We start from the raw sequence: 26,893 nt of genomic DNA, 5'->3' as shown, positions 1-26,893 counted from the left end.
TGCACTTGAAGAAACTAGAAATGTTCCGGATTGACTGGCCTTCATGTCTTAAAGTAATGATGGACTGTCTTTTCTCATTGGGTATTTGAGCTGTTCTTGCCATAATATGGACTTGGTATTTTACCAAATAGGGCTATGTTCTGTATACCACCCCTACCTTGTCACAACACAACTGATTGGCTCAAATACATTAAGAAGGAAAGGCATTCCACAAATTAACTTTTAAGAAGGTAGACCTTTTAATTGTAATGCATTCCAGGTGACTACCTTTACATTTACATTTACTCATGAAGCTGGTTAAGAGAATGCCAAGAGTGTGCAAAGCTGTCACCAAGGCGAAGGGAGGCTACTTTGAAGAATCTCAAATATAAAATATATGTTGATTTGTTTAACACTTTTTTGGTTACTACAAGATTCTATATGTTATTTCATAGTTTTTATGTCTTCACTATTATTCTACAATGTAGAAAATAGTAAATAGAAAGAAAAACCTTTGAATGGGTAGGTGTGTCCAATCTTTTGACTGGTACTGTACACTCACACATATATACACCCATCAGTGTTGTAGTGTTATTTTTTTTTAAATGACATCATAATTTTGTCAATCAAAGTTGGTACCGACAGCCAATCGAATGGCCTATCATTATAGAATATACATAGAACACATACTTCAATTGCACTGTGCCCACACATATTGTCTAAAGAAAATGTTATTTTTTTAATACCCTCAAACACTAAGTTAGGTTACCTACTTTCAAAATAGGCGATCATCACTGTCAATCGTGAATGATAATTCTTCACATTTTACTGGTCCATGGCAATCATTTGATTGATCTCAATCAGTTTCATGGGAAGATGCATTAAGATCTTCTTGAATAACTGTTTGGTGAGTGAATTAGAGCAGATGGTCTTAAACCTCTTGAAGCTAGGGGGCACTATTTTTATGTTTGGAAAAATAACGTTCCCAAAGTAAATGGCCTATTTCTCATGACCAGATGCTAGAATATGCATATAATTGACAGAATAGGATGGAAAACACTCTAATGTTTCCAAAACGGTCAAAATATTGTCTGTGAGTATAACAGAACTGATATTGCAGGCGAAACCCTGAGGAAAATCAAACCAGGAAGTGGCTTCTATTTTGAAAACTCCATGTTCCATAGCCAGCCTTTGCTCCATTTAAAGGGATATCAACCATATTCATTTTCCTATCGCTTCCTCAAGGTGTCAACAGTCGTTAGACATAGTTTCAGGCTTTTATTTTGAAAAATGAGTGAGAACGATAAGATTGCGTCATTGTATGGCTGGGTGCCAGCAGCGTTTTGCTCACGCAACAGAGTTTGGGCAGCCATTGTCTGTCCCTCTCCTACTGAAAAAGACAGCTGCGGTTGATATATTATCAATTATATATTTTAAAACAACCTGAGGATTGATTATAAAAAACGTTTGACATGTTCCTGTGGACATTAGGGATAATATTTGGAATTTTCATCTGCGTTGTCGTGATCGCTCTTTCCTGTGGATTTCTGAACATAACGTGACAAACAAACAGAGGTATTTTGGTTATAAAAATAATCTTTATGGAACAAAAGGAACATTTATTGTGTAACTGGGAGTCTCGTGAGTGAAAACATTCGAAGATCATCAAAGGTAAACGATTAATTTGATTGCTTTTCTGATTTTCATGACCAAGTTACTTGATGCTAGGGGTTCATAATGTTTTGTCCAGCGATCAATAAACTTACAAACGCTTGGATTGCTTTCACTGTAAAGCATATTTTCAAAATCTGACACAACAGGTGGATTAACAAAAGGCTAAGCTGTGTTTTACTATATTGCACTTGTGATTTCATGAATATAAATATTTTTAGTAATATTATTTGAATGTGGCGCTCTACAATTTAGCGGTTGTTGATGACAATTATCCCGCTAAAGGGATGGGTAGCGTCAAGAAGTTTTAATTAATTAACAAACTATTAGACTTCCTGTATTTTTGTTTCAATCAAAGCATATAACCTACCTAGTGGCACGCTCTGTTGAGTTTTGGAGCATGATATATCTTTTTTGGACTAACCATCCTAAAATCTCATTAGAAATGAGGTGTTTTGGGTATAGCAGTAACGTTATAGGTCTACTATGCTATGGTATTATACTCGGTTCTGTTATTTAAAAGTCAAATGAATCATTATGTGATCTTGTGAGACATGGATTCAGCTCTGTTCTAACTTTACAAAACAAGCACCATTGTGAGAAGTGATCATCTTCTATTTGTAATAACAATTATACGTGATGAGTAGGACTATAGGGAGTAGGCAACTGATCTAGATGAAATGTCGTTTTAAGCGATTTGAAGCACAATGATGTTAAAGAAGTTGAACCAACTTGTGGTGCTGAAGGATAGCACAAAATCCGGTTTTAGTCCTTCTAGCTGCTACGCTTGTTTTACATGATGTGTTAAATTGCTTAGATTATAAAAATGATTGTGCTTCCTTATTGATAGACCTTTCCAAAGCCTTTGACACTGTTGACCATCACACTCTCATTCAAATGTTCACTGAAATGGGCCTGGATCAGACTTCATGCAAGTGGTTTGAGAATGATTTATCAGATAGGACACAATGTGTGATTTCTGATGGTGTTAAGTCTATGTTCCGGGATATTCCCAAAGGTGTACCACAGGGGTCGGTATTGGGACCTGTTCTATTTACTATTTATGTAAATGATATTGGTCTCTGTTAAAACTCGTAATATTCCTCTTTATGCAGGCGATACTGTTATGTATGCCATTGCCCCAAATGTAGACCAGGCGTTGCTAGAGCGGCAAACTCACTTTGTTGCTTTACAAAATGCTCTGGTTGGTTTTGAACTTGTACTTAATGTGGGCAAGACTATATATACAGTGCATTCGGAAAGTATTCAGACCCCTTGACTTTTCCCACATTTAGCTACGTTACAATGGATTTACCCTCATCAATCTACATACAATACCCCATAATGACAAAGCGAAAGCAGGTTTTTAGACATTTTTGCAAATATTTAAAAAAACATAAATACCTTATTTACATACATATTCAAACCCTTTGCTATGAGACTCGAAATTGAGCTCAGGTGCATCCTGTTTCCATTGATCATCCTTGAGATGTTTCTACAACTTGATTGGAGTGTAACGGTCGTCGTATGAAGGTGTGGACCAAAGCGCAGCGTCGTAAGTGTTCATGTTATTTTTATTTAAACTGAACATAAAACAAAATAACAAAGAGAATGAACGAAAACAAAACAGTCCTAAGTATGGTTCTCAATTAGAGACAACAATAGACAGCTGCCTCTGATTGAACACCACACCCGGACAAACACACAGAAATAGAAAACATAGAATGCCCACCCCAACCCACGCCCTGACCAAACCAAAATAGAGACATGAAAAGGATCTCTATGGTCAGGGGCCCCCCCTCCCCAAAAATGCGGACTTCGGCCGCAAAACCTAAACCTATAGGGGAGGGTCTGGGTGGGCATCTATCCGCGGTGGCGGTTCTGGTGCGGGACATGGACCCTGGCAGCTCCGGACAGGAGGGCGAGTCTAGCAGCTCCGGACAGGAGGGCGAGTCTGGCAGCTCCGGACAGGAGACAGGCACAGGACTCACCAGGCTAGGGAGACACATAGGAGACCTGGTTCTGGGAACAGGCACGGGACTCACCAGGCTGGGGAGACATACAGACGGCCTCCTCCTTGGCCGAGGCACCGGACACACTGGCCGTGGAGGCGCACTGGCGGTCTCGAGCGCAGAGCTGGCCCCACCCAGCTTCCACTCGGCAAATGCAGGACGCTGGCACTGAGCACACCGGCCTGTGAATGCTCGGCCGAGACATAGTGCGCATCACCCCATAGCACTGGGCCTGACCAGTCACATGCTCGCCCCGGTAAGAACGGGGTCTTCAACCTGACTCCACCACACTCCCTGTGTACCCCCAACATTTTTGGGGTTTTTTTGGGGGGCTGCCTCTCGGGCTTCCTTGCCAGCCGTGTTCCCTCATACCGCTGGTTCCTTTCTCCTGCTGCCTCCACTCTCCTGGCTGCCTCCACCTGTTCCCATGGGAGGCGATCCCTTCCAGCCAGGATCTCCTCCCATGTGTAGGATCCCTTGCCGTCCAGAATGTCCTCCCATGTCCAGTCCTCTCTTCCACGCTGCTTGGTCCTTTGGTGGTGGGTAGTTCTGTAACGGCTGTTTGAAGAAGAGGACCAAAGCGCAGCGTGGGAAGGGTTCATGATTTATTAATTGAACTGAACACGGAATAAAAAAACAACAAAGAGAACGAACGAAACTGAAACAGTTCTGTCTCGTGCTGACACAAAACAGGAAACAACTACCCACAAAACACAGGTGGGAAAAGGCTACCTAAGTATGGTTCTCAATCATAGACAGCGATAGACAGCTGCCTCTGATTAAGAACACAAAATAGAGACATAAAAATAATCTCTAAGGTCAGGGCGTGACATGGAGTCCACCTGTGGTAAATTCCTGTCTATATAAGGCACACACCTGTCTATATAATGTTCCACAGTTGACAGTGCATGTCAGAGCAAAAACCAAGCCATGAAGTCAAAGGAATTGTCTGTAGAGCTCCGAGACAGGATTGTGTTGAGGCTCAGATCTGGGGAAGGATACCAAAACATGTACAGTATGTAGCATTGAAGGTCCCCAAGAACACAGTGGCCTCCATCATTCTTCAATGAAAGAAGTTTGGAACCACCAAGACTCTTCCTAGTGCTGGCCGTCAGGCCAAACTGAGCAATCGAGGGAGATGGGCCTTCGTCAAGGAGGTGACCAAGAACCTGATGGTCACTCTGACAGAGCTTCAGAGTTCCTCTGTGGAGATGGGAGAAACTTCCAGAAGGACAACCATCTCTGCAGCACTCCACCAATCAGGCCTTTATGGTAGAGTGGCCAGATGGAAGCCACTCCTCAGTAAAAGGCACATGACAGCCCACTTGGACTTTGCCAAAAGGCATCTAAAGACTCTCAGACCATGATAAACAAGATTATATGGTCTGATGAAACCAATATTGAACTCTTTGGCCTGAATGCCAAGCGTCATGTCTGGAGGAAACCTGGCACCATCTCGACGGTGATGCATGGTGGTGGCAGCATCATACTGTGGGGATGTTTTTCAGCTGCAGGGACTGGGAGACTAGACAGGATCGAGGGAAAGATGAACGGAGCAAAGTACAGAGCGATCTTTGAGGAAAACGCGCTCCAGAGTGCTCAGGACCTCAGACTAGGGTGAAGGTTCACCTTCCAACAGGAAAATGACCCTAAGCACACAGCCATGGCAACGCGGGAGTGGCTTCGGGACAAGTCTCTGAATGTCCTTAAGTGGCCCAGCCAGAGCCCGGACTTCAACCCAATCGAACATCTCTTGGAGAGACCTGAAAATAGCTGTGCAGCGAGCTCCCTATCCAACCTGACAGAGCTTGAGAGGATCTGCAGAGAAGAATGGGAGAAACTCCCCAAATACAGGTGTGCCATGCTTATTGCATCAGACCTGAAAATATCTGTGCAGCATCGCTCCCCATCCAACCTGACAGAGCCTCTGTTGTCCTTTGCAGAAGCTTGAATTGTTTACCATGTGCGGTCATTTCCTGAGTGACTTTTCAAGACTTAGTGTTTGGTGTTTTTTTAAGTGTACTGTGATCCTGAGGCTACCGTTTCTCAGTAAAGTATTATGTTTATCCTTAACCACTGATTCCTCGTCTGGTCTCTTCTCTGTACCTGACCGTGACAGTTTTAATACTCATCACTACATCCTATATTAAAATGTTGCCTGCTCCTCATTAATGTCCCGTAGATCACTTAACTTTTTGGTTTACAAAGCTCTTCTCCGATTTACCTAACTTTGTAGTTGAAGTATAAAAACATGAGTTATCAAACCCGTTCACGTGGTTGGTTAACTCTTAAGGTTCCTCGGGTCTCCACCAAATTAGGTAAATCCACCAGTTTTAATGCGCCTCACTGCTGGAACATTTTGCAGAACTCGTTATAATTACATGTTCTGGTGCTGCTCGGGCAGTTGAGGGTGTTAATTGAGGACCTAGTAGATGAGGACTGTAACTTTTCATAAATGTTGTGTTTTGTATTGATTGCTGTTTTGTTTTACAATGTATTGTTTGTTGTGATTAGAGCACCCTTGGGAATGAGACCATGGTCTCAATGGGTTTTCCCTCAACAAAGAATAATAAGGACAGAGATGCCATTCGGCCAGTTCTGAAACAAACAACAATAATTTGCAGTAGGCCTACAACTACATGTTACAGCTATTTGTAGGCTATAGCCTAATGTCAATACAAATATAGATAGCTTAACATCATTGCACTGTTTGAGAGAACAGCTTTATTTGAGAGTAGGCATTTTATTGAATTGCATAGTTTACACGCTGTTTCATAAATAAAATTGGATTGAACACGTAGTTACAATATAACCTATTACAGAACTATTAATTTATTTGCATAGATTATACATGATATCAAATCAATTGACAAAGGTTTCACGCACTGATCTGTTTCACCTGTCCTTGTGATTGTCTCCACCCCCTCCAGGTGTTGCTGATTTTCCCCAATGTATTTATCTCTGTGTTTACTGTCTCTGTGAGCCAGTTCGTCTTGTATGTTTCCAAGTCAACCAGCAGTTTTCCCTTTCTCCTGCTTTTTGCATTCTCCTTTTTCTAGTCCTCCAGGTTGACCCTTGCCTGTTTCTGGACTTTGTACACGCCTGCCTGACCATTCTGACTGCCTTGACCACGAGCCTGTCTGTCACTCTGTACCTCCTGGACTCTGATCTGGTTTTGACCTCTTTGCATGTCCACGACCATTCTCTTGCCTACCCCTTTGGATTAATAAACATTCTAAGACTCCAACCATCTGCCTCCTGAATCTGCATCTGGGTCTCACCTTGTACCTTGTTACAAGTAGTGAAAATAAATCATTACTATGTACAATTGCAGGAAGTAGTTTTTTAAAACAGCCATAAAATCAAGCCTTTGTTGTGGTGTATTCATTCATCTCAATAAACGGTAACCTATAATGCATTATTACCTCCAACTTGGCCCAATTCACATTTCCAATTACCCATCCTGACATACAAAGCTAGAACGGGCCCTGCGTCTCAACCAATAGCCAATGTAGGCTAAATATCCTGAGGAAGGGCTACAGCAACTTCCAGAGAGGGTCAGGCTCCTTGGGCTTTGTGGTGGCCACTCTGGCTTGGGTGTCGCCATAAACAAGTGGTCACATATCATTCTGGGTTCCACTTCGCAAGAGTGGTCCGTGGAGTTTTATGAACATCAAGGCAGACACACAGTGAATTTAGATTGTTTTTCAACATTCTGATTGGCCAATGTGGTCAAGCCTCCGACGGGCCTCCGCAGTGCAAACAAGTAGCAGAGTAGTTCATCATTCTCTCCACCGCCAGAGGGAAGACGAGGAAGAAAACACTATTTACCTACCTCTAGGCTGCTACGTATACACATTTATTTGGTTTCTCATGCTATCGTTTTTCATGGAATTTTTGTGGTAATTAAATATAATTTATTTAGAATTTCTCAGAATGAATTTTCCAGAAATAGTTTTACCAGCTCCATGTATTCTCAATTGAAAGAAGTGAGGGAGCGCCGCTCGTCCACGCTCTGACAGCACTACACTGGATTCTCAACATAGCTTACTGTAATATATCTACTGCTGTACACATCATACTGTATAGATACACTGACTATATATTTTGGTGTATATATGCATATATTGCATTTGAATTACTGATACAGTGTTATTTTGTTTGTTCATTGGATTCGTCCTGACATTCTTCATTTCTTGTTTCTAGTTTTAATTGAATATTATGTGTGTACTTGTTTGACATTTTACTATACTGTTAGGAGCTAGTAACATAAGCATTTTGCTGCACCCACTATGACATCTGCTAAACTGTGTACGTAACCAATAATGAAATGAATTCAGACTTTTAGTTGTCACCGCTTTCACCTGCTTCCCAAAAGCCTCTCTTTCCCCCTATGCCTCACTTCAACAACCACCTCCCCTTCTCTGGACTTTAAAGCACAAAAGCCATCATCTCCTGTTGTCCCTTTTATTTAGACTAGAAAAACACCTGCTCAGGTCCCACTGTAATTCTTCAAAAACAACACCCAGCGTGAGACATAATGTGTCTTCTAAAACTTATCATCCCCTGAGGCATTTATCCTCTGTAATGCTGTTATGCTATGAAAAATAGATGAGGCCAACAGACAATTCAAAACACAAAGTCTGTTTTCGAGCTGTTGATGGAATATTTGGGAGGAATCCCATAGCGGCAAAATGCCAGATCTTGAGAGGGAAGACCAAGTCCCTTACAAATCAAATTGCTTTAATCCGTACACTTGGCATCTGCTTCTGTTGTCTCGGGAGGACAAGGAGCGGAGGGTCTGTGAGCTCTGATTATGAATGGCAATGAAAACCAAACTAGTCACTGAGGATTCACATGATCTCCAATATGCATACAGGCTGTACGGGCTGTACATGTGCTGTCATAACGGCTGATTGCCTGGTCTTTTCTTTCCCTGAGAATCAATGGTATTAAGTAGCCTGGTCAAAGTTACTCATTATTTGATCTCATTCATTCATTCATGCTCAGATATAAATTTTTCATGGAAATCATTGACACTTCAGACAGACAGATCAGTCTTACAAATCACTACCTTTTATTTTCCTAGAGTTAAAATAATCAAATAATATTTTATTGTGCTAGTTTATTGCTCTTGTGCTAGATTATGTCTACTATGATGTGGGCAATTTATGATCCCATTCTTTACAGTGAATGTCTATGGCAGGGAGGGATGCTGCCTGTTTGTGATGAATGGAACATCAAAAGGTTATCTCTGGGCTGTAAGATATGTTCCTGGGGACATTAACCTGACACAAAAACATAAACATCATCAATGAACATGAGGAATTAAAAGGGAGAAGGGATGGTGGAGGGATGGAGAGAGAGAGGGAGGCGAGAGAAAGAGAGAAAGAGGAGGCATTTCCAATTTCTCCTTCTATTTATACATTTAGTACTATCAAGGTATGGCTTTGAGGATATTTGCTCATGTGTGGAGCTATTTGGATCTATTTCACTAAGTGCTAAGAGAGCAATTTGGAGTGTTTGTGGAAGCATAGCTGGAAGGGGTTTTAATAATCTGGATCGGCAGGTGCTATTACCTACCATTAACCTGAAGGTGGGAAAATAGAGGCTTTTTGCTCTAATGCTTTTTATTGCTTCGGTATTTTAACCCAGGTCTCTCTTTCCCAATGGTAAACAAACTATGATTTCACTGCAGAGACTTCGGGTTTAGATGAAGACAGCCATCAGTTATCAGTGTACATATGCTATATACTGTACGGTTGAAATATTAAGGTTGAGTTATTCTGGTAATATGTGTTTAAATGGTCATATGTTATTGTAGCTCCCTTGTATGTACTGATAATAAGCTATGGTACAAATCTGATCTGGTCAGAATGTCTGCAGAAAGATGAAAGTCAAAATGTCAAATCCCAAATGCCTACTCTTCTGCACCACGTTTACCTGAGGAGAGTGTGACCTCTCTATGTTTCCCCCGGTGGCTGCAGCATGTAGGATGTAGGGGCGGAGGAGGAGGCAGGATGGAGTGCTCCTGGAAGACAGTGCTGTTGCTGGTGTGTGCCTCTCTGGGGGTCCAGTACACAGCCATCCGCACCCTGAGGGACTCCCTGTCTGGGCCCTGCCACGGTGGCGTCTACCACTGCCAGAGCCGACAGCCCAAAGGTAGGACAAAACTCCAGCATGTAGCCACTAATGCACAACAAAAAGCACAAGTGGCTGTACTCTAAATGGCTTAGGGAGCACACATTCCACTGTTTCTACTTTGTGTGTCTACTAAGGAGTCCACTATTTCCAGAGCCCACAGCCCAAAGGTAGTGTCAAAACTATGCCAAGCACACACGGAGAAAAACAAGCACAAAGTGGCTGTGCTTTATATGGCTTAGGAAGCACATGTTCTACTGTATGTTGTAGCCTACTTTGTGTGTCTCTACCACAGCCGGAGCCTGCTGTCCAAAGGTATAGGCATGACTCTGCCAAGCATGTAACCACTAATACAGAACAAAGTGGCTGGACCGTATATATAGCACATAAGAACACATAACAAACACATAACAACACAGAGCAACAAACAGAAGTAGCTATATGTTCTACTGTAGAGAAGAACTGTAGCTATATGTTCTACTGTAGAGAAGAACTGTAGCTATCTGTTCTACTGTACAGAAGTACTGTAGCTATTGTTTCTACTGTACAGAGGTACTGTAGATATCTGTTCTACTGTACAGAACTTCTGTAGCAATCTGTTCTACTGTACAGAAGTACTGTAGATATCTGTTCGACTGTACAGAAGTACTGTAGCTATCTGTTCTACTGTACAGAAGTACTGTAGCAATCTGTTCTACTGTACAGAAGTACTGTAGCAATCTGTTCTACTGTACAGAAGTACTGTAGATATCTGTTCGACTGTACAGAAGTACTGTAGCTATCTGTTCTACTGTACAGAAGTACTGTAGCTATCTGTTCTACTGTACAGAAGTACTGTAGCTATCTGTTCGACTGTACAGAAGTACTGTAGCTATCTGTTCTACTGTACAGAAGTACTGTAGCAATCTGTTCTACTGTACAGAAGTACTGTAGATATCTGTTCGACTGTACAGAAGTACTGTAGATATCTGTTCTACTGTACAGAAGTACTGTAGCAATCTGTTCTACTGTACAGAAGTACTGTAGCTATCTGTTCTACTGTACAGAAGTACTGTAGCAATCTGTTCTACTGTACAGAAGTACTGTAGCAATCTGTTCTACCGTACAGAAGTACTGTAGATATCTGTTCTACTGTACAGAAGTACTGTAGCTATCTGTTCTACTGTACAGAAGTAGCAAAATATTCTGCTGTACAGAAATACTATAGCTGTATGTTCTACTGTACCGAAGTAGCTATCTGTTCTACTGTACAGAAGTACTGTAGCTATCTGTTCTACTGTACAGAAGTACTGTAGCTATATTTTCTACTGTAGAGAAGTAGCTATCTGTTCTACTGTACAGAAGTAGCTATATGTTCTACTGTACAGAAGTAGCTATATGTTCTACTGTACAGAAGTACTGTAGCTATATTTTCTACTGTACAGAAGTAGCTATATGTTCTACTGTACAGAAGTACTGTAGCTATATTTTCTACTGTACAGAAGTACTGTAGCAATCTGTTCTACTGTACAGAAGTACTGTAGCTATCTGTTCTACTGTACAGAAGTACTGTAGCAATCTGTTCTACCGTACAGAAGTACTGTAGATATCTGTTCTACTGTACAGAAGTACTGTAGCTATCTGTTCTACTGTACAGAAGTAGCAAAATATTCTGCTGTAGAAATACTATAGCTGTTGTTCTACTGTACAGTAGCTATCTGTTCTACTGTACAGAAGTACTGTAGCTATCTGTTCTACTGTACAGAAGTACTGTAGCTATATTTTCTACTGTAGAGAAGTAGCTATCTGTTCTACTGTACAGAAGTAGCTATCTGTTCTACTGTACAGAAGTAGCTATCTGTTCTACTGTACAGAAGTACTGTAGCTATCTGTTCTACTGTACAGAAGTAGCGTAGCTATCTGTTCTACGGTACAGAAGTAGCGTAGCTATCTGTTCTACTGTACAGAAGTACTGTAGCAATCTGTTCTACTGTACAGAAGTACTGTAGATATCTGTTCTACTGTACAGAAGTACTGTAGCTATCTGTTCTACTGTACAGAAGTACTGTAGCTATCTGTTTGACTGTACAGAAGTACTGTAGCTATCTGTTCTACTGTACAGAAGTAGCAAAATATTCTGCTGTACAGAAATACTATAGCTGTATGTTCTACTGTACCGAAGTAGCTATCTGTTCTACTGTACAGAAGTACTGTAGCTATCTGTTCTACTGTACAGAAGTACTGTAGCTATATTTTCTACTGTAGAGAAGTAGCTATCTGTTCTACTGTACAGAAGTAGCTATCTGTTCTACTGTACAGAAGTAGCTATATGTTCTACTGTACAGAAGTACTGTAGCTATCTTTTCTACTGTACAGAATTAGCTATATGTTCTACTGTACAGAAGTACTGTAGCTATCTTTTCTACTGTACAGAAGTAGCTATCTGTTCTACTGTAGAGAAGTAGCTATCTGTTCTACTGTACAGAAGTAGCTATCTGTTCTACTGTACAGAAGTACTGTAGCAATCTGTTCTACTGTACAGAAGTACTGTAGATATCTGTTCTACTGTACAGAAGTACTGTAGATATCTGTTCTACTGTACAGAAGTACTGTAGCTATCTGTTTGACTGTACAGAAGTACTGTAGCTATCTGTTCTACTGTACAGAAGTACTGTAGCTATATTTTCTACTGTAGAGAAGTAGCTATCTGTTCTACTGTACAGAAGTAGCTATATGTTCTACTGTACAGAAGTAGCTATATGTTCTACTGTACAGAAGTACTGTAGCTATCTTTTCTACTGTACAGAAGTAGCTATATGTTCTACTGTACAGAAGTACTGTAGCTATATTTTCTACTGTACAGAAGTAGCTATCTGTTCTGCTGTAGACTATCTGTTATACTAATCTGTTCTACTGTACAGAAGTACTGTAGCTATATTTTCTACTGTAGAGAAGTAGCTATCTGTTCTACTGTACAGAAGTAGCTATATGTTCTACTGTACAGAAGTAGCTATATGTTCTACTGTACAGAAGTACTGTAGCTATCTTTTCTACTGTACAGAAGTAGCTATATGTTCTACTGTACAGAAGTACTGTAGCTATATTTTCTACTGTACAGAAGTAGCTATCTGTTCTACTGTAGAGAAGTAGCTATCTGTTCTACTGTACAGAAGTACTGTAGCTATCTGTTTTACTGTACAGAAGTACTGTAGCTATCTGTTCTACTGTACAGAAGTAGCGTAGCTATCTGTTCTACGGTACAGAAGTAGCGTAGCTATCTGTTCTACTGTACAGAAGTAGCTATCTGTTCTACTGTACAGAAGTACTGTAGCAATCTGTTCTACTGTACAGAAGTACTGTAGATATCTGTTCTACTGTACAGAAGTACTGTAGATATCTGTTCTACTGTACAGAAGTACTGTAGCTATCTGTTTGACTGTACAGAAGTACTGTAGCTATCTGTTCTACTGTACAGAAGTAGCAAAATATTCTGCTGTACAGAAATACTATAGCTGTATGTTCTACTGTACCGAAGTAGCTATCTGTTCTACTGTACAGAAGTACTGTAGCTATCTGTTCCACTGTACAGAAGTACTGTAGCTATATTTTCTACTGTAGAGAAGTAGCTATCTGTTCTACTGTACAGAAGTAGCTATATGTTCTACTGTACAGAAGTACTGTAGCTATCTTTTCTACTGTACAGAAGTAGCTATATGTTCTACTGTACAGAAGTAGCTATCTGTTCTACTGTAGATAAGTAGCTATCTGTTCTACTGTACAGAAGTACTGTAGCTATCTGTTTGACTGTACAGAAGTACTGTAGCTATCTGTTCTACTGTACAGAAGTAGCAAAATATTCTGCTGTACAGAAATACTATAGCTGTATGTTCTACTGTACCGAAGTAGCTATCTGTTCTACTGTACAGAAGTACTGTAGCTATCTGTTCTACTGTACAGAAGTACTGTAGCTATATTTTCTACTGTAGAGAAGTAGCTATCTGTTCTACTGTACAGAAGTAGCTATATGTTCTACTGTACAGAAGTAGCTATATGTTCTACTGTACAGAAGTACTGTAGCTATCTTTTCTACTGTACAGAATTAGCTATATGTTCTACTGTACAGAAGTACTGTAGCTATCTTTTATACTGTACAGAAGTAGCTATCTGTTCTACTGTAGAGAAGTAGCTATCTGTTCTACTGTACAGAAGTAGCTATCTGTTCTACTGTACAGAAGTACTGTAGCTATCTGTTCTACTGTACAGAAGTAGCGTAGCTATCTGTTCTACGGTACAGAAGTAGCGTAGCTATCTGTTCTACTGTACAGAAGTAGCTATCTGTTCTACTGTACAGAAGTAGCTATCTGTTCTACTGTACAGAAGTAGCGTAGCTATCTGTTCTACTGTACAGAAGTAGCGTAGCTATCTGTTCTACTGTACAGAAGTAGCTATCTGTTCTACTGTACAGAAGTACTGTAGCTATCTGTTCTACTGTACAGAAGTACTGTAGCTATATTTTCTACTGTAGAGAAGTAGCTATCTGTTCTACTGTACAGAAGTAGCTATATGTTCTACTGTACAGAAGTAGCTATATGTTCTACTGTACAGAAGTACTGTAGCTATCTTTTCTACTGTACAGAAGTAGCTATATGTTCTACTGTACAGAAGTACTGTAGCTATATTTTCTACTGTACAGAAGTAGCTATCTGTTCTACTGTAGAGAAGTAGCTATCTGTTCTACTGTACAGAAGTAGCTATCTGTTTTACTGTACAGAAGTACTGTAGCTATCTGTTCTACTGTACAGAAGTAGCGTAATCTGTTCTACGGTACAGAAGTAGCGTAGCTATCTGTTCTACTGTACAGAAGTAGCTATCTGTTCTACTGTACAGAAGTATCAATCTGTTCTACTGTACAGAAGTACTGTAGATATCTGTTCTACTGTACAGAAGTACTGTAGATATCTGTTCTACTGTACAGAAGTACTGTAGCTATCTGTTTGACTGTACAGAAGTACTGTAGCTATCTGTTCTACTGTACAGAAGTAGCAAAATATTCTGCTGTACAGAAATACTATAGCTGTATGTTCTACTGTACCGAAGTAGCTATCTGTTCTACTGTACAGAAGTACTGTAGCTATCTGTTCTACTGTACAGAAGTAGCGTAGCTATCTGTTCTACGGTACAGAAGTAGTAGCTATCTGTTCTACTGTACAGAAGTAGCTATCTGTTCTACTGTACAGAAGTAGCTATATGTTCTACTGTACAGAAGTACTGTAGCTATCTTTTCTACTGTTCTACTGTACAGAAGTACTGTAGCTATATTTTCTACTGTACAGAAGTAGCTATCTGTTCTACTGTAGAGAAGTAGCTATCTGTTCTACTGTACAGAAGTAGCTATCTGTTCTACTGTACAGAAGTACTGTAGCTATCTGTTCTACTGTACAGAAGTAGTGTAGCTATCTGTTCTACTGAACAGAAGTAGCGTAGCTATCTGTTCTACTGTACAGAAGTACTGTAGCAATCTGTTCTACTGTACAGAAGTACTGTAGCAATCTGTTCTACTGTACAGAAGTACTGTAGATATCTGTTCTACTGTACAAAAGTACTGTAGATATCTGTTCTACTGTACAGAAGTACTGTAGCTATCTGTTTGACTGTACAGAAGTACTGTAGCTATCTGTTCTACTGTACAGAAGTAGCAAAATATTCTGCTGTACAGAAATACTATAGCTGTATGTTCTACTGTACAAGTAGCTATCTGTTCTACTGTACAGAAGTACTGTAGCTATCTGTTCTACTGTACAGAAGTACTGTAGCTATATTTTCTACTGTAGAGAAGTAGCTATATGTTCTACTGTACAGAAGTAGCTATATGTTCTACTGTACAGAAGTAGCTATATGTTCTACTGTACAGAAGTACTGTAGCTATCTTTTCTACTGTACAGAATTAGCTATATGTTCTACTGTACAGAACTGTAGCTATCTTTTCTACTGTACAGAAGTAGCTATCTGTTCTACTGTAGAGAAGTAGCTATCTGTTCTACTGTACAGAAGTAGCTATCTGTTCTACTGTACAGAAGTACTGTAGCTATCTGTTCTACTGTACAGAAGTAGCGTAGCTATCTGTTCTACTGTACAGAAGTAGCGTAGCTATCTGTTCTACTGTACAGAAGTAGCTATCTGTTCTACTGTACAGAAGTAGCTATCTGTTCTACTGTACAGAAGTAGCGTAGCTATCTGTTCTACTGTACAGAAGTAGCGTAGCTATCTGTTCTACTGTACAGAAGTAGCGTAGCTATCTGTTCTACTGTACAGAAGTAGCGTAGCTATCTGTTCTACTGTACAGAAGTACTGTAGCTATCTGTTCATCCATCTCTGGTCTGCCCGCCTCCCTACCACTGAGGAAGTACAGTTCCCGCTCAGCCCAGTCAAAACTGTTCGCTGCTCTGGCCCCCAATGGTGGAACAAACTCCCTCACGACGCTGTCAATCACCACCTTCTGAAACCCCACCTCTTTAAGGAATACCTAGGATAGGATAAAGTAATCCCTCTCACCCCCCCTTAAAAGATTTAGATGCACTACTGTTCCACTGGATGTCATAAGGTGAATGCACCAATTTGTAAGTCGCTCTGGATAAGAGCGTCTGCTAAATGACTTAAATGTAAATGTAAATGTTTTACTGTACAGAAGTACTGTAGCTATCTGTTCTACTGTACAGAGGTACTGTATCCATCTGTTCTACTGTACAGAAGTACTGTATCTATATGTTCTACTGTACAGAAGTACTGTAGCTATCTGTTCTACTGTACATAATTAGCTATATGTTCTACTGTACAGAAGTAATGTAGCTATCTGTTCTACTGTCCAGAAGAAGCTCTCTGTTCTACTGTACAGAAGTAGCTATCTGTTCTACTGTACAGAAGTAGATATATGTTCTAATGCACAGAACTGGAGGTATATGTTCCATTGTACAGAAGTAGCTGTCTGTTCTACTGTACAGAAGAACTGTAGCGATATGTTCTACTGTACAGAAGTAGCTATCTGTTCTACTGTATATATTTTGTTCTCCAGTTAATTAAAGTACAATATTCCTTGAAAATTACTATTATGTATCTAGACATTCTAATTTGTGTTCTTCTTTACGTGACAATTTCAACTGATGGCCAGCAGTCACTCTAAATGTGACCAGTAGAGGGCATACATAGATGTTCCTATTTTATAATTGATTGATAACATATTTCATATAACTCATTATTGAGTATATACAATACCAGTTAAAAGTTTGGACACACCTACTCATTCAAAGGATTTTCTTTGTTTTGACTATTTTCTACATTGTAGAATACTAGTGAAGACATCAAAACTATGAAATAACACATATGGAATCATGTAGTAACCAGTAACCATTCTCTCAACCAGCTTCATGAGGTAGTCACTGGGAATACATTTCAAGTAACAGGTGTGCCTTGTTAAAAGTCAATTCGTGGAATTTCTTTCCTTCTTAATGAGTTTGAGCCAATCAGTTGTGTTGTGACAAGGTAGGGTTGTATACAGAAGATAGCCCTATTTGGTAAAATACCAAGTCCATATTATTGCAAGAACAGCTCAAATAAGCAAAGAGAAACGACATGAAGGTCAGTCAATCCGAAAATGTCAAGAATTTTGAACGTTTCTTCAAGTACAGTCACAAAAACCATTCAGTGCAATGATGAAACTGGCTCTCATGAGGACCGTCCCAGGAAAGGAAGACCCAGAATTACCTCTGCTACAGAGGATAAGTTCACTAGAGTTACCAGCCTCAGAGATTTCAGCCCAAATAAATGCTTCACAGAGTTCAAGTAACAGACACATCTCAACATCAACTGTTCAGAGGAGAATGTGTGAATCAGGCCTTCATGGTTGAATTGCTGCAAAAAAACACGACTAAAGGACACCAATAATAATAAGAGATTTGCTTGGGCCAAGAAACACGATCAATGGACATTAGACCTGTGGAAATCTGTCCTTTGGTCTGATGAGTCCAAATGTGCGATTTTTGGTTCCAACCACTGTGTCTTTGTGAGATGCAGAATAGGTTAACTTTTGATCTCTGCATGTGTGATTCCCACTGTGAAGCATTGGAGGAGGAAGTGTGGTGGTGTGGGGGTGTTTTGCTGGTGACACTGTCAGTGATTTATTTAGAATTCAAGGCACACTTAATCAGCATGGCTACCACAGCATTCTGCAGCGATATTCCACCCGATCTGGTTTGCGCTTAGTGGGACTATAATTAGTTGTTTTTAATAGGACAATGACCTAACCCACCTCCAGGCTGTGTAAGGGCTATTTGACCAAGAAGAATCAAAGATAATTGCGTAATTATCGTATTTCGTCGTCTCCTATCGTCTCCTATCTGCCCAACATGTTCACCGTCTACCGTAGCACTGTAGTAACTATCACACTCAACTGAACGACTTGATTAGTGTAGTGTTAGCTAGCTACATAGTTGTCTTTGCTGTCTTCGTATCCAAGATAATTGTGTAGTTTAGAGTGTGGAGTCTTAGAGTGATAATTGCGTTATTATCGTATTTCGTCGTCCTCCTAGCTGCCTAGCAGCTAGCCAGCTATACGTTCACCGGCTAATACTGTAGTAACTATCACACTCAACTGAACGACTTGATTATTGTAGTTTTAGCTAGCTACATAGTTGTCTTTGCTGTCTTCGTATCCAAGATAATTGTGTAGTTAGAGTGTGTAGTCTTAGAGTGATTATCTTAATTTACCGAGGTTAGCTAGCCAGCTATTTTGTTGTCCTTAAAAGACACTTTGGCCAATAGCCAGCCAACGTCTACTGAATAGAACTTTCGCATTCCGGTCGCATTCCGCTTCGCTCCACAGGTAGTATCATATTTTCATTTCATTTCATTACAGTCCCAACGGTGTGATTTGTTTGATCGTAGCTAGCTACATAGCTAGCTACATAGCCGTCTTTGTTTCAAAGATAATTGTGTAGTCTAGAGCGATTTTCTAGGTTAGCTAGCCAGCCATTGTCATTCTCCTAACGCAACGTAACGAACCAACACTGCTAGCTAGCCAGCGAGCCCCCGAAAAGCAGCATTGTAGAAACTTCACACTCAACGGAACGACTTGATTAGGGTAGTGTCAACAACGCAGCTAGCCTACCTCAGCAGTACTGTATCATTTTAATCATTTTAGTCAATTAGATTCTTGCTACGTAAGCAACTTTCTGAACATTCGAGACGTGTAGTCCACTTGTCATTCCAATCTCCTCTGCATTAGCGTAGCCTCTTCTCTAGCCTGTCAACTATGTGTCTGTCTATCCCTGTTCTCTCCTCTCTGCACAGATCATACAAACGCTCCACACCGCATGGCCGCGGCCACCCTAATCTGGTGGTCCCAGCGCGCACGACCCACGTGGAGTTCCAGGTCTCCGGTAGCCTCTGGAACTGCCGATCTGCGGCCAACAAGGCAGAGTTCATCTCAGCCTATGCCTCCCTCCAGTCCCTCGACTTCTTGGCTCTGACGGAAACATGGATCACCACAGACAACACCGCTACTCCTACTGCTCTCTCTTCGTCCGCCCACGTGCTCTCGCACACCCCGAGAGCTTCTGGTCAGCGGGGTGGAGGCACCGGGATCCTCATCTCTCCCAAATGGTCATTCTCTCTTTCTCCCCTTACCCATCTGTCTATCGCCTCCTTTGAATTCCATGCTGTCACAGTTACCAGCCCTTTCAAGCTTAACATCCTTATCATTTATCGCCCTCCAGGTTCCCTCGGAGAGTTCATCAATGAGCTTGATGCCTTGATAAGCTCCTTTCCTGAGGACGGCTCACCTCTCACAGTTCTGGACGACTTTAACCTCCCCACGTCTACCTTTGACTCATTCCTCTCTGCCTCCTTCTTTCCACTCCTCTCCTCTTTTGACCTCACCCTCTCACCTTCCCCCTACTCACAAGGCAGGCAATACGCTCGACCTCATCTTTACTAGATGCTGTTCCTCCACTAACCTCATTGCAACTCCCCTCCAAGTCTCCGACCACTACCTTGTATCCTTTTCCTCTCGCTCTCATCCAACACTTCCCACACTGCCCCTACTGGATGGTATCGCGCCGTCCCAACCTTCGCTCTCTCTCCCCCGCTACTCTCTCCTCTTCCATCCTATCATCTCTTCCCTCTGCTCAAACCTTCTCCAACCTATCTCCTGATTCTGCCTCCTCAACCCTCCTCTCCTCCCTTTCTGCATCCTTTGACTCTCTATGTCCCCTATCCTCCAGGCCGGCTCGGTCCTCCCCTCCCACTCCGTGGCTCGACGACTCATTGCGAGCTCACAGAACAGGGCTCCGGGCAGCCGAAATGGAGGAAAACTCGCCTCCTGCGGACCTGGCATCCTTTCACTCCCTCCTCTCTCTACATTTTCCTCCTCTGTCTCTGCTGCTAAAGCCACTTTCTACCACTCTAAATTCCAAGCATCTGCCTCTAACCCTAGGAAGCTCTTTGCCACCTTCTCCTCCCTCTTGAATCCTCCTCCCTCCCCCTCCTCCCTCTCTGCAGATGACTTCGTCAACCATTTTGAAAAGAAGGTCGACGACATCCGATCCTCGTTGCTAAGTCAAACGAACCGCTGGTTCTGCTCACTATGCCCTACCCTGTGCTCTGACCTCTTTCTCCCCTCTCTCTCCAGATGACATCTCACGTCTTGTGACGGCCGGCCGCCCAACAACCTGCCCGCTTGACCCTATCCCCTCCTCTCTTCTCCAGACCATCTCCGGTGACCTTCTCCCTTACCTCACCTCGCTCATCAACTCATCCCTGACCGCTGGCTACGTCCCTCCCGTCTTCAAGAGAGCGAGAGTTGCACCCCTTCTGAAAAAACCTACACTCGATCCCTCCGATGTCAACAACTACAGACCAGTATCCCTTCTTTCTTTTCTCTCCAAAACTCTTGAACGTGCCGTCCTTGGCCAGCTCTCCCGCTATCTCTCTCAGAATGACCTTCTTGATCCAAATCAGTCAGGTTTCAAGACTAGTCATTCAACTGAGACTGCTCTTCTCTGTATCACGGAGGCGCTCCGCACTGCTAAAGCTAACTCTCTCTCCTCTGCTCTCATCCTTCTAGACCTATCGGCTGCATTCGATAAACCATCAGATCCTCCTCTCCACCCTCTCCGAGTTGGGCATCTCCGGCGCGGCCCACGCTTGGATTGCGTAACCTGACAGGTCGCTCCTACCAGGTGGCGTGGCGAAATCCGTCTCCTCACCACGTTCTCTCACCACTGGTGTCCCCAGGGCTCTGTTCTAGGCCCTCTCCTATTCTCGCTATACACCAAGTCACTTGGCTCTGTCATAACCTCACATGGTCTCTCCTATCATTGCTATGCAGACGACACACAATTAATCTTCTCCTTTCCCCCTTCTGACGACCAGGTGGCGAATCGCATCTCTGCATGTCTGGCAGACATATCAGTGTGGATGACGGATCATCACCTCAAGCTGAACCTCGGCAAGACGGAGCTGCTCTTCCTCCCGGGAAGGACTGCCCGTTCCATGATCTCGCCATCACGGTTGACAACTCCATTGTGTCCTCGTCCCAGAGCGCTAAGAACCTTGGCGTGATCCTGGACAACACCCTGTCGTTCTCAAATAACATCAAGGCGGTGGCCCGTTCCTGTAGGTTCATGCTCTACAATATCCGCAGAGTACGACCCTGCCTCACACAGGAAGCGGCGCAGGTCCTAATCCAGGCACTTGTCATCTCCCGTCTGGATTACTGCAACTCGCTGTTGGCTGGGCTCCCTGCCTGTGCCATTAAACCCCTACAACTCATCCAGAACGCCGCAGCCCGTCTGGTGTTCAACCTTCCCAAGTTCTCTCACGTCACCCCACTCCTCCGCTCTCTCCACTGGCTTCCAGTTGAAGCTCGCATCCGCTACAAGACCATGGTGCTTGCCTACGGAGCTGTGAGGGGAACGGCACCTCAGTACCTCCAGGCTCTGATCAGGCCCTACACCCAAACAAGGGCACTGCGTTCATCCACCTCTGGCCTGCTCGCCTCCCTACCACTGAGGAAGTACAGTTCCCGCTCAGCCCAGTCAAAACTGTTCGCTGCTCTGGCCCCCAATGGTGGAACAAACTCCCTCACGACGCCAGGACAGCGGAGTCAATCACCACCTTCCGGAGACACCTGAAACCCCACCTCTTTAAGGAATACCTAGGATAGGATAAAGTAATCCTTCTCCCCCCCTTAAAAGACCTAGATGCACTATTGTAAAGTGGCTGTTCCACTGGATGTCATAAGGTGAAAGCACCCATTTGTAAGTCGCTCTGGATAAGAGCGTCTGCTAAATGACTTAAATGTAAATGTAAGGAGAGTGATGGAGTGCTGCATCAGATGACCTGGCTTCCACAATCACACGACCGCAACCCAATTGAGATGGTTTGGGATAAGTTGGACCGCAGAGTGAAGGAAAAGCATCCACCAAGAGCTCATCATATGTGGGAACTCCTTCAAGACTGTTTGAAAAGCATTCCAGGTGAAGCTGGTTGAGAGAATGCCAAGAGTGTGCAAGGCTGTCATCAAGGCAATGGGTAGCTACTTTAAAGAATCTATTTTGATTTGTTTAACACTTTTTTGCTTACTACATGACTCCATATGTATTATTTCATAGTTTCGATGTCTTCACTATTATTCTACAATGTTGAAAATAGTACAAATAAAGAAAACCCCAAAACTTTTGACTGGTATTGTACATTTAAGGTTCACAAGTTTGATTTTGTCAATGTTTTCCCCACATAAAAGCCACATTTGTTTGTGTGGGGGCATTAGTCAGTGACACTCGAGAGAGAAAATGGTAGGCTAATCCTTCACCAAGGGAATTCCCCTTTTTCATGGAGGAAAGGATGAGAGAGATGTAATATCTGTGATTCATTTTGATTCATTTGACAATTATCTTCCAATTTATCTTAATTAATCAGCTTTCGTGCGGTGGCTGTATGCACCTTTCGTCTAGCTCGGCTCCGCATAAAAGTAACGTCCCATTTGCAATCAACTCCTCATCAGCAGTAATTACACATGGTAGCAATCTGCTCTATATTTAGAGGAACCATTTCACTGGTCCCTGGGTAAACATCGGTAGACAAGCATCTTACTGATGCATGTTTACCTTCTGAATTATTAAGGAAATTGGCTTGATAGAATCTTCACTTGGTTTTTCTCAGTCCTCTGTTATGATGATGAAACCAGATTCTATTTTATTTTATAAGCTTCTTTCTTTCCATGTGTCTATGTATTAAGAACTTTTTGATTGCAGAACATCTTTGTCTGAAGGTGTTCTCCTTAAAGGAATAATTTAACTAATAATCTCCTTAATGGAAAAATACCAAAACTATCTTTTTAATTTTTAAAAAATGTATCCACTCTTGATACAGTCCCACAATGTTTTGCATGTCAGCAGTCAAGTTTTCAAGATTTAGGATTTTCGAGAAGCAAATATGATATGGCAAGTTACACAAAAATAACAAAATATAGTTTGAGTGGATTAGTCAACCAATTAATATTCAAAGTTGTATTCATAAAGTAGTGGAATAAAGAATAATAGTCAACCAAGACCATTAATATTGTACAGTGCATTCGAGAAAAGTATTCAGACCCCTTGACTATTTCCATATTTTGTTACGTTACAGCCTTGTTCTAAAATGTATTAAATGTTTTTTTCCCTCATCAATCTACACACAATACCCCATCATGACGAAGCAGGTTTTTAGAAATGTTTGCAAATGTATTACAAATTTAAAAAACAAAATACCTTACATAAGTATTCAGAATCGAAATTGAGCTCAGGTGCATCCTGTTTTCATTGATCATCCTTGAGATGTTTCTACAACTTGATTGGAGTCCACCTGTGGTAAATTCAATTGATTAGACATGATTTGGAAAGGCACACACTTGTCTATATAAAGTCCCACAGTTGACAGTGCATGTCAGAGCAAAAAACAAAAACCAGGACAAGTCGAAGGAATTGTCTGTAGAGCTCAGAGACAGAATTGTGTCGAGGCATAGATCTGGGGAAGGGTACCAAAAAATGTCTGCAGCATTGAAGGTCCCAAAGAACACAGTGGCCTTAATCATTCTTAAATGGAAGAAGTTTGGAACCACCAAGACTCTTCCTCGAGCTGGCCGTCCGGCCAAACTGAGCAATTGGGGGAAAAGGGCCTTGGTCAGGGAGGTGACCAAGAACCCGATGGTCACTCTGACAGAGCTCCAGAGTTCCTCTGTGGAAATGGGGGAACATTCCAGATAGACAACCATCTCTGCAGCGCTCCACCAATCAGGCTTTTATGGTATAATAGCCAGACAGAAGCCACTCCTCAGTAAAAGGCCCATGACAGCTCGCTTGGAGTTTGCCAAAAGGCACTCTCAGGCCATGACAAACAAGATTATATGGTCTGATTAAACCAAGATTGATCACTTTGGCCTGAATGCAATCTTCACGTCTGGAGGAAACAAGGCACCATCCCTACGGGGAAGCATGGTGGTGGCAGCAATATGCAGTGGGAGAGGTTTTTCAGTGGCAGGGACTGGGAGACTAGTCAGGATCGAGGAAAAGATGAATGGAGAGAAGTACAGAGAGATCCTTGGTGAAAACGTGCTCCAGAAAGCTCAGGACCTCAGACTGGGGTGAAGGTTCACCATCCAACAGGACTACGACTCTAAGCACACAGTCGGGACAAGTCTCTTAATGTCCTTGATTGGAGTGCCAGAGCCAGGATTTGAACCCAATCGAAGATCTCTGGAGAGACTTGAAAATAGCTGTGCAGTGACACTCCCCATCCAACCTGACAGAGCTTGAGAGGATCTGCAGAGAAGAATGGAGAAACTCCCAAATACAGGTGTGCCAAGCTTGTAGCGTCATACCCAAAAAGACTCAAGGCTGTAATCGCTGCCATAGGTCTTTCAACAAAGTACTGAGTATAGAGTCTGAATAGTTATGTAAATGTGATATTTCAGTTGTTTTTTTATACATTTTGCAGAAACAATTAAAAACCTGTTTTTACTTTGTCTTTATGGGGCATTGTGTGCAGATTGATGAGAAAATGTAAAACAATATTATGGGCCTTGGTTGACTATCATTTTTTATTCTACTATTAATACTTAATCAACTGTATCAAATGCCGCTACTGTAGTTTATGAAATTCTTCACAGTACAATAGGATTCTATGTGTATTACATGGGGTACAGATCCTCTCCTTGTCCCTTTGTACATCTAGACTCCAGGTGGAGAGCTCTGTGTGACGACAGCATGTTGCCCATGGAGATGTCGGCCGCGGCCTCCCGGCGCCACATCCTCCTGTTCACCACCACACGCAGCGGCTCCTCCTTCACTGGCCAGCTCTTCAACCAGCACCCTGGAATCTTCTATGTGTTCGAGCCCCTTTACCACGTCCAACAGGCCTTCACCAACTCCAGCAGTAGGCTGCGTCGAGCCCTGGACCGCCGGGCCCTGCTGGGGGCCTACCGGGACCTCCTCCTTAACCTCTACACCTGCGACCTGCGCTTCCTGGAGAACTACATCCGCCCTGAGCCCCAGGAACACATCACTGGGTCCTTCTTTCGCCGTAGCTCCAGCCGAGCACTCTGCTCCAACCCTGTGTGCCCCGAGGGTGGGGAGGGGGCCTCTGGGGGTCAGCCTGATGAGACCTGGTGCCCCAAGAAGTGTGGTGCGCTGAACCTCACCCTGGCCTCCATGGCATGTCTGTCGCGGGATCACGTGGCCATCAAGACAGTTCGTGTTCCGGAGGTGGGGGACCTGCGTACCCTGACCGAGGACCCACGGCTGGACTTGAGGATCGTACACTTGGTGCGTGATCCCAGAGCCATCCTGGCCTCACGGATGATGGCCTTCTCTGAGCAGTTCCGCGCCTGGAAGATCTGGAATGCTACAGGCAGGAAGCCACGCTACGTGGACCTATCGCAGATCACCAGCACCTGTAGGGACATGGCGGAGTCGGCAGAGACGGGGCTGCAGAGACCGGCATGGCTGCGTGGACGCTACCTCCTGGTCCGCTACGAGGACCTGGCCCTCAACCCAGCGGAGAAGGCCCGGGAGCTATACAAGTTTGTGGGACTGGAGATGGACGAGAACGTGCGCTCGTGGATCGCACAGAACACCAACAACAGCGTGCCTTCTACATCCGAGTGGAACTATAAGTATTCCACCACCAGAGACTCCAAAGCCACAGCGGAGAGCTGGAGGCTAAGACTAGGGTTTGATATAGTGAGGACTTTGCAGACGCTCTGCAATGATACACTCTCTCTTCTAGGCTACAGGGTGGTCCACTCTGTGGCTGATCTCAGAAACATGTCGAATAGTTTGGTGGAGCCCAGGACATTTCAGACTTTCCTATAACTGTGACCATGCAGGTGGTTGGATGTAATGCTACACAAGCTTCATAGTGTAACTGTTTTCACACAGGCAGTCCAATTTGGATCTTTTTCCACTAATTGGTCTTTACAAATCCTCTCCCCTGTAACTATTCCCCAGATCGTTGCTGTAAATGAGAATGTGTTCTCAGTCAACTTACCTGGTAAAATAAGGGTTAAATCAAATAAATACATTTTGACCAATCAGATCAGCTATTTTGCCTATAATTGGGTGAAAGATCAGAATTGGACTGTCTGTGTAGACCTAGCCAATGATACGAAGTTGTACATCACCAAAGATTATATATTATATTGACAAGACATTCGAGTGACCGCATGGAAATACATGTTCTCAAAGATGGAAGGCAGGCGGGAGGAGACGAGATCAGGTAGAACCATTCTAGCCAATGAGAGTCCAGATACGCGTGCCAACAACATACACAACTCCAATACAAAGTTGTTGTTTTTTCAAATGGCACGTGCGTCCACTTATATCAGTGCATTTGTAACAACCTAACCATTACAACTTTTATTAGATCAAATAAGCCTCATGAAGCAAATCAGTAGTTTTTGTCAGCCAAATTCAACACTGCCCTCTCATTGGCTAGAACGGTCCCACTTGCTGATCTCGCCTCCTCCAACCTGCCTTCCATCTTTTAGGACATGTATTTCCATTGTTAGAGCGGTCACTTGA

General features: G+C 42.6%; 1 protein-coding gene across 1 annotated transcript; it reads left to right on the top strand.

The window, feature by feature from the left end:
- The first annotated feature begins 9,655 nt into the window (after nt 1–9,655).
- LOC115108966 (carbohydrate sulfotransferase 1-like) lies at nt 9,656–26,327 on the top strand. Its single transcript, XM_029633515.2, has 2 exons — nt 9,656–9,824; nt 25,047–26,327. Exons 1-2 carry the CDS (start codon nt 9,683–9,685, stop codon nt 26,183–26,185), a joined length of 1,281 nt encoding a protein of 426 aa, XP_029489375.2. The 5' UTR covers nt 9,656–9,682; the 3' UTR covers nt 26,186–26,327.
- The last annotated feature ends 566 nt before the right edge of the window (nt 26,328–26,893 follow it).

This window comes from Oncorhynchus nerka, linkage group LG25, assembly GCF_034236695.1.
Source record: "Oncorhynchus nerka isolate Pitt River linkage group LG25, Oner_Uvic_2.0, whole genome shotgun sequence".
NCBI lineage: Eukaryota > Metazoa > Chordata > Actinopteri > Salmoniformes > Salmonidae > Oncorhynchus > Oncorhynchus nerka.
The sequence above is the reverse complement of the archived record's forward strand: the minus strand, read 5'-3'. Positions and strand labels throughout refer to the sequence as shown.